The sequence below is a fragment of the Triticum aestivum genome, chromosome 2A (genome assembly GCF_018294505.1).
Source record: "Triticum aestivum cultivar Chinese Spring chromosome 2A, IWGSC CS RefSeq v2.1, whole genome shotgun sequence".
NCBI lineage: Eukaryota > Viridiplantae > Streptophyta > Magnoliopsida > Poales > Poaceae > Triticum > Triticum aestivum.
Genome location: NC_057797.1, coordinates 573,751,064 through 573,766,623, shown reverse-complemented (window position 1 = coordinate 573,766,623; position 15,560 = coordinate 573,751,064). Strand labels below are relative to the sequence as shown.

The 15,560-nt window shown below is 46.4% G+C and overlaps 2 protein-coding genes across 2 annotated transcripts; both read right to left on the bottom strand.

Annotated features, from left to right (window-relative positions):
• Positions 1-2,222: 2,222 nt before the first annotated feature.
• Positions 2,223-6,068, bottom strand: LOC123189506 (protein POLYCHOME). The gene is made up of 5 exons (XM_044601934.1): positions 5,908-6,068; positions 5,765-5,818; positions 5,557-5,617; positions 5,172-5,444; positions 2,223-3,112 (listed from the first exon to the last, which is right to left on the bottom strand). Exons 4-5 carry the CDS (start codon positions 5,433-5,435, stop codon positions 2,699-2,701), a joined length of 678 nt encoding a protein of 225 aa, XP_044457869.1. The 5' UTR covers positions 5,436-5,444; positions 5,557-5,617; positions 5,765-5,818; positions 5,908-6,068; the 3' UTR covers positions 2,223-2,698.
• A 3,369-nt stretch (positions 6,069-9,437) lies between these two features.
• Positions 9,438-11,102, bottom strand: LOC123185607 (glycerol-3-phosphate acyltransferase 1). The gene has a single exon (XM_044597466.1). The coding sequence runs from the start codon at positions 11,043-11,045 to the stop codon at positions 9,525-9,527; it is 1,521 nt and encodes a 506-aa protein (XP_044453401.1). The 5' UTR covers positions 11,046-11,102; the 3' UTR covers positions 9,438-9,524.
• Positions 11,103-15,560: the final 4,458 nt, after the last annotated feature.

Here is a 15,560-nt window from a genome sequence, read left to right as displayed (position 1 = left end):
AACACCATGAAGACCCTGTAGATGTGTTGATGTAGCAATTCCTAGGAAGGTAATTGTTTGTTCTCTTTGATGTGTCTTGACAGCATCCTTTGCTTTTAATGGAAATTTAGTTGGTTATAAAAGAAGGTCCTCTTTCACTAGATTTGTTTCCCAGGCATCTCATGTGCATGAATGAAAGATTAAAATTTGTTACCAGCACTGTCTTTTAATTTTCTGTTTGTTGCATAGTTTTTTTTTGTACTGTAGTACTACTTGATTTGGAATTTACAATGTGGTTAGGTGAGCTCTATTTTTCGGTCTAAACTGTATCGTCTATGTTTATTACTGAGCTTCTTGATTGTCCAGCTCTTTGAAGGCAGATTCAGTAATGGAAGGCAGATATGCTACTGTTCAGTTGATAGGTGAGGTACTTGCTCCTTATCCACAGGTCTCTTCTTGTTGTTTACTTACCGGTTACATACTCCAAATAATCACTCGAGACAATTCAGTCTTGAAATTGTTGAATCATGTTTAGTGTTGTTTAAATTATCACTCAATTGCATACCACTGGAACTGAATTATAGACAAACTCATGTCGAATCATGTTTAATGTTGATTAAATTATCACGCAACTGCATACCATTGGAACGGAATTAATTAGACAAAGTCATGTTAAAATGTCAGAATGAAATTTATATACATAATATTGTGTGACTTCTCCTTGATTAAATGTATTGAGAACTTGTCAACCTTTGTTTACTCATGTCATTTATCATGTTGCAGGTTTTGGAAACTCCTCACCTGATATGCTTGGACACATATCTCATGGTTCTGGACAACCTGTTGATACGATGCCCCTCCTTATTTAGAGGCGCTTGGCCACCTCTGGGACGGCCATTGCTCCCAATGGTGTGTGGAGGTGGTATTGAGTCCTTGACCTTGTAGTCCTCCATTCTCACTGGTGCCACTTGTGCATGGAAGGCAAGGGGTATGAGATGATCGGCGAGGCCAACAAACACGGCGGACAAGTCGGTTAACATCTTCTTTGGTTGTATGTGGCTTTCAATGTGAGTGCCCTCTGTGGCTTTGTGTGTCCACCTTTTTGTTACCAGCAAGAGGAGGGAAGTAAACTTTCTTGCTGTTGTTGACTTGTCGTGGAAGTTCTTACTTAAGCTTGAAGCATTTGTGAAGTCTAGACCATGAATTCTGGTGCAGTACAATTGCAGGGGAAAGCTGGCGTGAGTGTGTGCCTCCATCGGTTTTCTTAGACTGGGGGGTGAAGGTAGTAAAGAAGAGTGATGTAAGTTGAGTATATCGAATCAATTGCAAGGGGAACTTGTATAATGACCCTCATGCCTTTCCATGGTTCAGCAAAGAAAAAAGGAATGTCAACACTTTGACGAATAGATTGTACTACTAGTTACTGTACTAGTTAACTTTCAAAAGTGCATCATGTCCTACTAACAACGCCATGGTTCATGGAATCATTAGGGACAATGCCAGTGCTCACCGAGTCATTGAGGACAAAAGTATTTCTCTCCTTGCATAAGCTGTGACATCATATTCAGTAGCTTCAACATAAACTTGGAAGAATTATGTACTGAGTAAGGACTTGTTCGGCAATCCACCAGCTCCTTAAAATTCTAGGATCTGCGGAGCACCTGTTTGCTCGCTCCAAGAATTTTAACTGCAGCTCCGTCCGCTCCAGGAGCGGAGCCGTTGAGCGGAGGGACACCGAACGGGCCCTAAATTTTGCAACAATGTATTCTTAAGCCTTATTATTAGTAACACAGTAATAAAAATGTCAGATGTGAAACGGTGTGAACATGTTCTCTTAATCCCTAATTACATAACCATGTGAACATGTTCTCTTAATCCAGAAATGATTTCTCAGCAGAATCAAACTGGGTTGTAGTTTGAAAAACAGAAGCAGTTCAGGGTCTTTTGGGGCCTGGTTTCACTCCTTCGAGCTATATCTTCACTTATATATGTTTTATTGGAGCTGGCATTTTAACTCACGCAAATGGATGCACTGATGAAGACAGGCAAACTGCTGCTCCTAATTAAGCAAGCATGCACGAGTAAAAGAATATGAGTGACCTCCAGGTGCTCAAATCAAAAAGAAACAGAACCAAATTTTATGCAAAAATACAATAAAACATAAGCTTCTGGTACCTTTTCTGATACGGCAACAAAAATGAATCTTAATGAGCATGGAAATCATCTGTAAGAAATGCCATAGCTAAACAGCAAGATTTCAAGAGTGTAGAAACATTTGACACTAGAAATACAGAAACCATGATAAAGCTACCGTATAGCAATGGTTTATGGTACTGAAATTACAGCACAAAACAAAGATTTGTTAGGCTGCGTGCTAGAGTACACGACACAGAGTTCTACTGCAGTAGCATTAACCTGACACTAGCAGAGTTGCTAATCCTAGACCCTCAAGCAGAGGGAACCAACAGGCCGGCCCCATAATCCCAGATCCTCAAGCAGAGAACCAACAACCGAGATAATCCCAGGCCCTCAAGCAGAGAACCACGAATCCCCATCTTATCATAACATGCTATGGTAAGTCTTGGGGTGAAGGGCAGACAGAAGAAGAGCAGGATTGACTGGTCAGGATAGCGGCTAAGAAAGCAGCAGACACGGCGGGCTGGAGGACTAGTCTGAGATGGACTTTCTCCTCTCCCTGCAGTGAAGCAGAGTACTAAACTCATCGCATGGACATGAGAGTGCGCCTCTGGTTGGCCCTCTTGGAAGGCTGAGCGGCCTTCTTCTGGTTCTTCTTCACCATCTTCTCGATTTGCTCTATTGAGCTGGTCAGTTTCTTCTCCATGAGATCAGCGAGCGCTGGATCGATGGGTTTTGTTGGAGTCTTCTGTGAGCTCTTGGATGGCGAAGAATAGACCTTGAAGTCGTGCTCTGCCTGGCCAGGTGCAGGGTTTGCGACCATTTCAGTTAAGCCAGAACCAGAGGCGATAGCTTGGGAGTCCTGAGCTTCAGTAGAATGAGGAGTGCCCTGCTCTGCCGGTACCGGAGTCGTCAAGTTTGCAGGTTGCAGAGATTGCTCAGGTGTTTCGCTTTGCTGCCGAGCTGCAGCAATCCTTAAGCGGCTTCTCTCAATAGCCTGAAAATCAATAGTCAGAAGAGCGGCACGTAGAAAGAAAGAACATGCACTGAAATGCATAATTTTAGCTATAGAACTACCTGCTGCAAAAATAAACATTTGAATGGCACCAATCAAAATAACAAATATGTAGCCAAAGCAGGTCAGCAGAGGTAGGCATATATGTTTTGTAAATTAGGATTCAGTGGTAACGGCACTGTTAAAGAAATCATGCCATAGTAAAATGGTTGATATGCACTCAGAGCTTAATTCACTAAATTATAATATTCCACCAATCAAAATAACCCAAGCTCAAAAATATATTGTTTGAATGACACACAAGAAACATTTAAATTTTGAGATAGTACATGCTACAACAGTTGATTATATACACAACATTTTAACTCAAAATATTAGTTAAGGGGATTTTATTAAATAGACATCTAACTGGTGCATGCTATTGTATCAGTAGTATACAGTAGCACAATGTACAGCATATGGAAAGAATTACCAGCCTCGGGCTATAATGCACAATGTACAGCATGACCAAAAGAGGATAATGCAAACTATACAAAGGATATACGCATATAGACAACATTGTTGGTCTTACTTAAGAGTATAAGGGGCACATGTTTGCAGAGATTTATAGGCATAAACAACTTTGGAGAGCTCCATTTTCACTTGGTCAGGTAATATCAAAAGAAAAGTCAGCAGCTTAGGAAAATAGCCCAAAAATGTGTGCATTTATTGGTATGCTTGGACAAAACATCATACTGAATTACACTAATAAAATATCTGAAGTCAGTTAACTGATGATAGAAAGAAACGGTTTGCGATAAACAATACTGGTAGCCAAATAATAGTGCCGAAAACTAAAACTAATATAGTACAAAATCGTATAACTGAATCATACTCAGGCATCACTCATCAGTACAGGAAACATAAACACTAAGCAAACAACAGCTCCGATAGGCAATTGATAGGTGTTTCTTTGGACAGTGAGGTAGCCTCTCCACTCACTAATAACTGCACTTTAAGCAGGCATGACAGTATTCATCTAACATGGACACTTGATGCAGGGAAGCAGGAAAATGTTTTGTTAATTCTTGTTATGATATCTAATTAGATGGAACATAACAAAGTAATGGTTCATGAGCACAAGAATATCCTCCGTCAATACTTCATACCAATAGTCAAAACCCCAAAACCTGACAGTGCCAAGCACGGAAATAATATTCCTCTGATCTGAAATTATTGTCGCGAGCTGTACACAACTTTGTACTACCGCAGCAGTTCCTTCACAACAATTAAAGCGGACCAGAGGTAGTACATCTGTTCTGCTCACTACTAAAAGTTATAGCAGTATCATGCTTTCATGACCAACTAGTTACCATTACGTTCAAATATTGTCCACAAAACCATAACAGAAGTAGCACAAAATTATTCAAGTGCCATTGTTTAACTGAAACTTGGTGTAAATAAGATCCTCTGTCAATACTTCATACCAATAATCAAAACCCCAAAACCTGACAGTACCAATCACGGAAATAATACATCTATTCTGCTTACCACTAAAAGTTATAGCAGTATTATGATTTCATAACCAACTAGTAGTTACCATTAAGTTCAAATACTGTCCACAAACCATAACAGAAGTAGCACAAAATTATCTAAGTACCATTGTTTAACTGAAATTTGGTGTAAATAAGGTATTAAAAGCAAATTGCTGCAGTTTGGCCATTTGTTAACAGTTAAGAGCTACCAACAATAATCAAGTGCCGGTGGAAATGTAGCATAGCACAAAATCATATAGCTGAATCCAACTCAAGACTATTGTCATGGGATTCCACAAGCCCACATTGGTAACAATTGTACTTCAAACATGCTGTTACCGGCCAACAACAACTCCAGAACGGAGTTGGCAGAGAAGAAAAGGCACTATACACGTTCATCTAGAGACTCTTAAACAGCACAGTGCAGAATCGTAAGCAAGATAGCAGGTGAAGCAACTACATCTTCAAACAGTTTCAACTACTCACGTCAGAACAACATTACTTGATCTGAAGAAATTGGTCATTACCTTTACAATCACCGTGATATCACGGAGCGGCGTCCTCGGGTACCAGCCAGGAAGTGGGCTCCTCCTCCTCGGGGGCGTAGCCTTCACAGCCCAGACTGGCGGCACGTTCTCCTTGTTGCTGGAGGGCGACGCGAACCGCCGGGGCAGCGGCTTCCCAGCCCGCCTCCCTGCCAGCGCCCCCGGCGAGGCCACCCTCCTGATAAAGAAGCCGCCGCCAGAGAGGTCGGTGAGGGCCGTCCTCTTGAGTTCCCTATGTTCAGGCATCTTGGAGATCTGCAGGAGGCAAGCGGCAGAAGAGATGCGGATCGGTCAGAACTCCAAGAAACGCATCAAAAGAGCAAGAAATGGCGGAAAACTCAAAAGGCAGCATCCCCTGCGCACGCACCTGTCCTCTCTTCTTCCCTGGATCTTTCTTGTACGATTCGTATCTCGAGATCCTTCCAGCCCTGTTCCCAGAAATCCACAAGCGCAAAACGTCCAAGAAATCGTCAGAAGACCAAGAAATGGATGGGGAAAATCGTCAAAAGACCAAGAAATGGATGCGGGGAAAGCAATGAAGACCACCGATAACCCCAAGATTTCTCGCGCATTACCTGTCCCGACTCCCGCTTCGATTCCGCGCCGCTAATCCCGACCCTAGAACAGATCTGCAGCGAGAGAGTCGAAGAAACGCGTCAGAACCCGCAAGAAACGGCACGGGAGTGGGGACCAAAGGACGAAATTCGAGATTTCTCACGATTTGCTCGGCCCTTCCTCCAATCTCGCCCGCTTCGAACCCCTGGTACGGCTACGGACTCTAATCTACCGCTAACTACGACTAATTTCCGGGGGAAATCCCTAGGGTTTATAGTACTAGCTACGGCTAGATGGGGAATGGGGGGTGGGGGGGAGGCGCCCGGCGGGATATATTGAAAACTCAAAGTTTGAGGCTGGCGGCCGTGGGACGAGATTTCGGTCCACGGGTTCCGCTGTGGACCATGTCGCATCCGTCCGTCCGTTTGTATGAGGTGGACGGGCAGGATGTGTCCGGTGTTTGGGAATGGTCCATTGGCATCGTAGCCGTTGATGTTTTTGACTTTTGGGCGGTTCTGCCGCGGTGAGATTTGGATGCGTTCTTTCGGGAGGGGATGGCGTGGCCAATAATGAACGACTCATGCCAGCCTCGTGACTGACGTCAAAAAAGGAAAGCTTTTCCGGTTGGCCACGTCGTTTCTCCAATAATCGTGTATGGCATATTTCTTTTTTTTTTCTGAACATTAGTACCGACCCAAGCGCTCATATATACGCACATACACTCATCCATATAAACGCACACACGCATATGAGCACCTCCGAGAGACTGAGTCGGCTTGTCATCTTTAAATTTACGGAGTCACCGTAGGCGCATCGTCATCGACGGGAACATCTCCTCTCACTGAATGTGCATTGCCGAAAATCCTAAAATAAATTCAGAAATTATGCGAGCACCAGGATTTGAATCCTGATGGATTGAGAGATACTACTGTCCCTCTAACCATCCAAACACGGCTTAGTTCGCTGTATGACATATTTCATATAGTAAGCAAATGCGCATAGATGAAGGCTGAAATTTGAAGGGCGACTCTCGGCGTCGTTCGGCCGATGCCTCGCATCGATCAGTTGTCGTGTCAACCGTCTAATCTCGCTTAGGGCAACTTCAACAAACCGACCCAACTCATCCGTTCACATCCGCCACCGCCTGCTTCCTCGCCAGTGACGGGCAAACCCTAGCACCATGGGCTTCCTCGGCGGCAAGGGCAAGGGGAAGCACACGCCCGACGTCGGCTCGTCTCGTGCGCCTCCTTCGTCGCCTGGACACGTTATGAGGGAGCGGCTGAACATGCCACTGCACCAGGCACGGTGGCACTGGCAGTACCGACGGGCACTATCGTATCCAGATGTCAACCTGCCCCATGCTTGACATCTGGGACTGTAGCGCATCCCGGTGTGGCAGTCGCAGAGGGCTCAAGTCGAGGAGGTACGCAAGCACCGGGAGCTCCTGACGTCGGCAGCACCGGCTTCCTGCCTACGCACCAGACTCTCCCAATTGAGAGGTCTGGTTTGCCCTTGAGCACGGAAAGGAAGGCCGCCGGGGCGTCCAGTACCACCATGCCAACCCCCGGGCGTCCCCATGGGTCAAGCCGAAGGAGGAGGCATGTCAGGTCGCGTTGGCGGCGGCCATGCAGAGCTCCATCAAGAGACCCGATGCAAGAAGGAGGAGGAGGAGGCTACCTACCATGCAAGGCCGCGGAGGCTCTCGCCCTTTCTGCGATTAGGGACTACGTGATTCTGCCGTCGCCGTTGAGGCTCCCCGAGCCCAAGGCCAAGCCGCCACCGCCGGAGCCCGTGGCGGAGCGATACTTGTGGACCGGAGGGCTGCGCGAGTGGGTCAGCGCGCCGGCCGTGTGCCTCGGTGCGATGTCGGCGCAGGAGGCGGCGTACCTCGAGCATTGGAGGGCCCACACGCTGGCGGAGGAGCGGGCAGAGGGCGAGCCCCTGATGTAGAGCGCGAGGAGGAGGAGGAGCGTCGTGCCCACGGCGAAGCAGTCCAGCCGACGGTGCATCAGGTGCAGGACGCGGCCCGTGCATGGGAGGCGGCATTCCCCTGGGCTGGCCTGGCGCCGGAGTTTTCGACCTCACCGGCCCTTGGTCGGACAACGAGGATGCCTAGGGAGGCACAAACTTTATTTTTAATTATGTTTCATTATTGTTTACGTGGACTTTGGCTGGCGGTTGACCGGCTTTAATGTTTAATTATGTTAAGTTTGAACGTATTTGTTGTGTTTTTTTTTAGTCCGCACGAAAAAATTCATCAGACCAGCGTTGGATACATGTGCCGACCCAATAAAAAACGAACACTAACGTTTGCATGGTGGATACAAACGAATAAAAAATAGACAAAACGCGCATTCGTTTAGTTCGGAAGGTTGGAGTTGCTCTTAGGCCAGTGTCCATAATTGCGTGGTACGCTCGGTCGTGTCTTTCATCCTGCCATGTCTAGGATGAGAGGGTGGTGGACGCCGATCCTTGTAGCTCTGTCCTCGTGACCTTGAAGCATCCCCGTGTCGCGGGCTCGTGGCCTCTAGCCACACCGTCACGCACGAGGACGTCATCGTCGCTCCAATGGTAACGGTCGATGCAACACATTCTATTCCTTGTACAGTAATTAGTGCGAATAACCTCCATCATTGTTCGCAGCAACGCCATCATTGATTGCAAAAGTTTCTTGGTAGCTTGCTGGCTGTTAGGGCATATCTCTGTTTAACTGGTATTGGTGTTCATGACAATGCGCTTTGCAGATTAATCATGTGCATTAAGCATTTCAGATATTTTTTATATGGCACAAGACGGTTTAATTACCCGAAGAAAGAAAGAGTAAAGAAGCTTTTTTTTTTCGACGTTTCTTTTCAATTAATTTGAATAGAAAATCTGTTCTATTAAGAGGGTTTCCGTGTTGGAAGGTATAGTTGGAATCAACACATACACAAACTATATGCACCCACATGTCCTTCCCCAATCTTGAAGCGATTCGTCTGTTGTGCATTGGGCTTACTGGCAGAGGCTAAGCGGTAGTATCGCTTAGGTGGTACTTCTGCTGGTTGTACCGCGACTACTACCATTGAGTTCTCTGTTAGGCTTCAGGTAAATCACAGTAGTACCTCTTGCAACTGGTGATAGTACCGTTTAGGTGATACTTCCGCGAAGATGTCGCAAGCACTACCGTGGGTTTCTCTGGATGCCATCAAATAATTTGCGGTAGTGCCGCTAGCACTAACGATGGTACCACTTCGTGCGGTACTTCCGCTCTGGTGTCGTGCAAAACTATCGCTGGTTTCTCTGTATGTTCCTCTGGCAAAATTACTATGCTAATATCGGGTCGGTGCTCGTTGTCGCTTTTATCGTGTTAAGCGGTAGTACCGCTCTCCCGAGAGGCAATACCGCTTAGAGCACAACCAGTACATAACGGTTGGATTTTTGTTCTATATATAAAGGGGGTCTTCTTTCGCAAGAAGACATACCTCTTTTTCCCCATTCCTACCAAGGGGGGTCCGACCGCTGGCAGTAGGTGGCAAGAGGACGATATCAAACATGTTCGTTTTTCATAATCGACTGATTCATTATATTTTTTCAAGATAACTTGAGTCGGACCTTTTTTCCCCCTCTTTTCCTGCCTTGCAGTAAATGGACTAAATTAATCTGAATTTTCTTAAAAAAATAAAATAAGATTCTAGCATTCGAAACAAACTCAATTCACCGTTCTGACATGCAACTAACAAGAAAGAATTATGCAGTTAAACTAAATATACCCAAAACCAACACTTCACTTTACTCCTACTAATTGCTTTTCTTCGTCGCCACTGTCCCTTCGTTGCCGGCGAGCAGCATGTACTTGTCCTTCCTCGTCAGCGCCGTGGGCGTGAACCCCAGCGCGTCGGCGAGCACCCGCTGCACCTGGTTCGCCACCTCGATGCTGCTGTTCTGGCCGCCGGTGGGCACCGGCTTCAGGAAGTGGACGGAGTACTCCGGTCGAGGGTTCATCAAGAAGTACACCGAGTCGAAGCACTTGTCGATTGGCGACGTCGACGTGCCGTAGAACATGGTCGAGCGCTCGTCCACCGCCACGGGGCTCACCTCGTCGGCAAGCTCCGCGAACAGCGGGCTGAACCGTAGCAGGTACGGCTCGCGGCACGTGGTGCCCTCGGGGCTAACGACGACGTCACCCCGCGCCAGCAGCAACGCCATGCGGCGCCGGTCCTCCTCGCGGCCGCGGGTGAGTCGGAGCAGCGGGATGGGCGAGATCAGCTCGGACAGGCGGCCCAGGCTGTAGGTCACGGCGAAGACGGACTTCCCGAGCGCACTGGAGATGGCGATCGCGTCGAGGAGCGTGCGGTGGTTGCACACGTAGAGCCGGCCGCCTGCCGTGGCTCCGTCGACCGCGGAAGTAGGGGCGCCGGTGACGCGCACCCGCACGCCGGCAAGTGCGGCGGCGACGCCCGTCATAAGCCGGGGAAGTATGGTGTAGATGGCGATGCGGACGATGGCGAGGACGATAGCGAAGGGGAAGTAGATGTACATGGCGAGCGCGGCAGCCGGTGTCGGCGTGAACGCCAGCCGACCGTCGTGGAAGATCATGGGCTTCGGGTAATGGCACGTATTCTTCATCTCGGTTTGCTTTAGCCCATCAACAAGACTCTCCATCGTTGTGTCCGTCTTCTCGTCCTCCATCACGCCGGCGAAGTACCGGTAACCTGCCTTCACCTCCCTGCCGACCACCGCGTCGAACCCAACATACTCTTTCAAGAACGCCTCCACCATCACCGTTGGAAAAGTCCTACTAACCGCTGCCACCTTCACCTCTTTCGGCGACTCTCCGGCCACCTTCGCTAGCGCCTCCACGTGCGCCGCCTCCTTGAAGAAATACTTTGGCAGCACGGCCCTCCCGATCCTCGCCGCCTCGTTGCGCCGCAGCCCGCAGAAGCAGACCATGGCCATGGCTTTTAAACACGTCCCATGCTTCAGGACGCGGAGGAACGGGTAGAGCGCCAGCAGGAGGAAGCCTCGGACGAAGCTGCCAGCCTCGACCGCGACGAGGAAGAAAGGTGGGAATAAAGTCGCCGCGGACGGCATCGAAGAATTCAGGAGTAGCGCGTCGACGTCGACAACCGCCGCGGTCTTGCTGTTACCGAGCAGGCGTGTTGCTGGAAGCGGCACCGGTGTTCCCGTCGTCGCCGGCGTGGTCTGGCGGTGGCCCCCGAGGAGAGATGCGACGACGTTGTTCTTGATGAGGCGGTGGAGGCTGAGCATGCGGTGCGCGAAGCGATTGCTCGTCGTCGAAGTCGCCATGGACGTCTCCATCGATGTTGGTATGTTTGTTGTAGAGCCGAACCAACAAGCTTCTTGTTTTGATTTGGAAAAAAGCAGCTCCCCCTCTATTTATATCGAGCACCTTGACCCAAACCCGGTCGATGCCTGCAGGCTATTTTCCTTTACCAGTTACAATTCCGATAGGATCTTCCTTCGGAGTTTGAGTCTGACATTGTGTTGTGTCCTTGTGACAGTACTGTACTTCCTATTGAGTTCAAAAACTACATGTGCAGTTGTTATTCCTCACGGGATGGAAAATCGTTTGGACCCGTTTACCTGGCGATCGATCGCCCAGGGCCTGCCTCCAGCGCGACCCTGTTGTTCGCCAGGGGGCCTGCGGAGAACGTTTCGGAGTCTTCTTCTTTTTTAGATGAACGTTTCAGTCTTTTTTCCGCGCCGAAACGGTTCAGCGCCCGATTCCAAAATCGGCGCTCAAGCGGACGCTAGCTGGGCCGCAGCCCAACAACGCGATACTCACACTGGGCAGCCACCGGTACTCTAGCTCTAGCCCTAAAAAAAAATCAATCGCTAGATGACCTAGTCTATACCTATACCTATTATTTAAGGGGTGATTGCTTCTTACTCCCTCTATTCCTAAATATACCCCCTCCTTCCATCTATATAGGGCCTAATCGTTTTTCGAGGTTAACTTTGACCAAGTGTTATAGCAATAATATATGACATGCAAGTTACACAAAGCACATCATCAAATTCGTACGTGAAAGGAGCTTTCAATGATATAATTTTCACATTATACATCTCATGTATTATTAGTCTTATCAATAGTCAAAGGCGGTCTTGAAAAACACATTAGGCCCTATATAGATGGAAGGAGGAAGTAAGTCTTTTTAAAGGTTTCAAATAGACTACAACGTACGGATGTATATAAACATATTTTAGAGTGTAGATTTACTCATTTTGCTCCGTATGTAGTCCCTTGTTGAATCTTTAGAAAGACTTGTATTTAGGAACAGAGGGAGTACTTTCGAAAATTTCGTCTGTTTTGTCCGTCACGGTAATTTTCATACGTCCACCTCCTCGCCCGCACGATCGGTTGACGCCTCTCCCTGTGCCCCCGCTCCCTGTGCCTAAGTGAGCCTCAAAGCAATTAATTGGGCCACCTATTTTTTTTCCTCTAAAAAGGAAATTGATCCAGCTATTTTCACCCATCGTTCCCTCCCCTGCGTGCACACGTCTTTGTTTTGCCACCCAAAAAAAGGTCTAGGTTTTGTGTCCTGTAAGAACCGGTGTGGTCAGTCTTTATACTTCTTCTTTTAAGAAACTTTTATATTGTTCTAGAAATATATATACTATAAAAAGGCCTCCCCAGACCCCCAGTACGCGTGGTCCGTGCCGCAACATTGCAGGCCCCCACGGTTTCGCTAGGGTTCCGCAATAGGGTGCAGTTTCGAGGCGGCAGGCCAATGGCCTCGCCGACGGCGACAGGGATGATGAGGCAGCGGCCCTATTGATGCGGTCGCAGTGAGCGTCGCTTGGCTTATATGGGGCGGCAGCAACAGCTACACGCCCCCTGTACTAGTGAATCTCTCACGAGACCCTGACCAATTCGTCTCAAAGAATAGCAGGCTCGCGTAATCGATGGCAAGACTCACAAGGAGGACGAGGTGAAAGAAGCCAACCCGTACTTCGCAGTCTCCAAGGAGGCAAGCAGCAGCTCGGGAACATGACGACTCCAGATAAGGAGATGAGATTTTTGGTGAACAGGAGTATGACGAGATTTTTGATGAATAGGAGGGAGACGAGATAGACGACGGAGGCAAATCAAGAACAATCTCCAAGAAGCAGATCGAGGAGCTCTACGAGGAGATGGTTGTGCCGATATCTTACCTAACATTGACAATCAAACCATCAACCAGATAAGGACACGACTGAAGATGATAACGGCAAGGCGGCGTCAACGCTGCCGGGCAACATGTCCAAGCTCAAACAGCAATTGGCCCCTCTCAAAAGAGATGGCCAGCTCGGCGCCGAGCTCACCGTGAGGTACTACGAGTCTACAACATGCAGCATCACGACCGGTACGATACAAGCCCTTCGCACATATGCTAGCGAGGCACGGTGTTGTGTTCACTGATTGACGAGCATGAAGATGCAGAACGAGCAGCAGGCCAGCAGCCAGGCCACGCCCGTTGTCCGCAGCAGTTCAGGGCTGTGGCGTGGGCGGAGCAGATGGAGCTTGCCGGCAAGAAAGCGCTGGAATAGTACGACGAGCATGCGTTCGTGCAGATGCGTCCACCACCGGAGTCCGAGGCTGCCGTGACTCTCATACGTTCGTGTACTACTGACAGTGACAGCAATTTCCATACATGGTATGTGCGATAAGTTAGGAGGCACCAGTGCTCTAGATGGTGGACAATACCCTGATTAATCCTGACTAGAATCTGGAAGTCACCCGGCCGCTAGCTTGGTGCTTTTTAGAGTACTGCAAGGCCATCTTGCCTAAGCGGCAGCCTCATTTCTTGATGCAATTGTTCATGTCATCCATGCTAGGGATCTGTATATTCTATATTGTGGTCGGGACTTGCAGGTTATAATATAGCATCTGTGCTTAGGCTACCTCCCTTTTTTTTCAATTCAAGAATATTGTTTGGAACGTGGAGAATTTGGTAAAAGAAAAGGTACTAGCATTTAAGGCGTGTGTGAAAAAAAAGAATAAATGGCAATACGGGTGGGACACTGTTGAAAAACAGAGCATGAAATTGTTTGCTCCCCCGTTGCAATGCACGGGTATATTTGCTAGTTCTCAAAAACAAATAAATCGCTAGATGACCAGTACACTGTTGATCGGACGACCAATTGACAATTGAATGTCAAGTTTTGAAAAACAATCATGGATTTCACAAACAATTCATGCATTTATTTTTTCGTAAAATTTTAGAAGTTCATGGATTTGAAAAAAAAACATCCATTCAAAAAAAGCACACAGTTTCGAAAAACGTACGCAAACACCAAAAAATTCATGATTTTTCAAAAAAGTTCTGGGATTAGAATAAATGTTCGTGAATTTGACAAAAGTTCAGATATTAGAATTGTTAACGAATTTGAGTTTTTAAAAGTTTATGGATTTGAAAAAAGTTCATGATTTGAAAAATCACGAATTTGAAAAGTATTCCTGAATTCCAACTTAAAATAGTTCATGAATTAAACAAAATCATGAGTTTGAAAAAAGTTCGCAAATTTAAATATTATTCACGAGTTCAAATTTAAAAATCATTAATTTTAATAAATCATGAGTTTGAAAAAACTCACGAATTTTAGAAATATTCATGAATTCTAGTTGAAAAAAGTTTATGAATTTGGAAAAAGTTCATGACTTTCAATTTTTTCACTAATTTGAAAATTGTTTACGAGTTTGAAGTTTTAAAAAGTTTATGAAGTTGAAAATTGTTCATGAGTTCTAATTTTAAAAGTTTATGTATTTGAAAAAACTTCAAGAGTCTGAATAAAAAGTTCACAAATTTGAAAATAAATGATGAGTTCAAATTTTAAGAAGTTCATGAAATGGAAAAAGTTCACAAGTTTGACAATTGTTCATGAGTTTAAGTTGAAAATATTCATGAATTTGAAAATAATTTTCGAGTTTGAAAAAAAAATGATTGCAAATTCAAAAATTGTTTTCAAATCGATTTTTAAAACTTCATGATTTTGAAAAAAAAAATGAGTTAAGAAAGTGTTCAAAATTTGTAAACAGATTGCGGACTTGAAAAATGTTCCACAATTTTTTTAAAGTTCACAATTAAAAAAATAACAAATTCAAAAGAAAGTTTGTGGAAAAATGAAAATAAAAATGAAATGAAAAGGGAAAGCGGTAAATTGAGCGAAAACTGTGCATGAAAAAAACGAAAAGAAAAAAACAGCATGGAAATGTTGCGAAACCTAAACCAGAAATGTGCATAGCAAAAGGAAAAAGAAGTTGCAAGTATGCATGATCTTTCTCAATTGGTTACTACGGTTGAAAATGAACTAGTAGGTTCAGAGTTAAAGTCTCACTCACGCACCATTTTTTCAAGGTTAAAAGATGGGGGAAAAGAAAATGTGTTGAGCCCAGGACAGAGAGGGGTGTGCACCGGTTTGTGGGTTGGCCCATAACCGGCGTAGAGGGTGCCAGATAGGAGTTGGAAATCTTTCGACCCTTCGCTCTGGTCAAGTACCCTCCAACAATTCGTTCGCTTTGGCTCTGAACAAGAAGAAGAAGAACAAGGAGGCCGAAAGTGGCCTCCACCACGAAGGTACCTTGGATGCTATGTCCGGGGACGAAAACAAGGACAAGGAGGAGGAAGAAGAAGATAGCACTCCTCTCAAAGGGAAAAAGAGAGCGGCCTCGGCAGACCCGGAGGCGAGGGCCTCCAAAAGGGGAAAGTTATTCCTTCCGGATGACTCGGATTCGGACATTGAGGATATCCCCAAGCCCCGCCCTCGGACCAAGCCCCTTGCCGAATTGTAAGTACCCGAGGACGCTTTACATACATCCGCTCCTTTATGAAT

Excerpts from the sequence above, each read along its gene's own strand:
- LOC123189506 (XM_044601934.1), bottom strand. The coding sequence starts at position 5,435 with ATGCCTGAACATAGGGAACTCAAGAGGACGGCCCTCACCGACCTCTCT. Across the intron at positions 3,113-5,171 it reads ATATCACGGTGATTGTAAAG|GCTATTGAGAGAAGCCGCTT; the intron begins GTAATGACCAAT and ends ATTGATTTTCAG.
- LOC123185607 (XM_044597466.1), bottom strand. The coding sequence starts at position 11,045 with ATGGAGACGTCCATGGCGACTTCGACGACGAGCAATCGCTTCGCGCAC.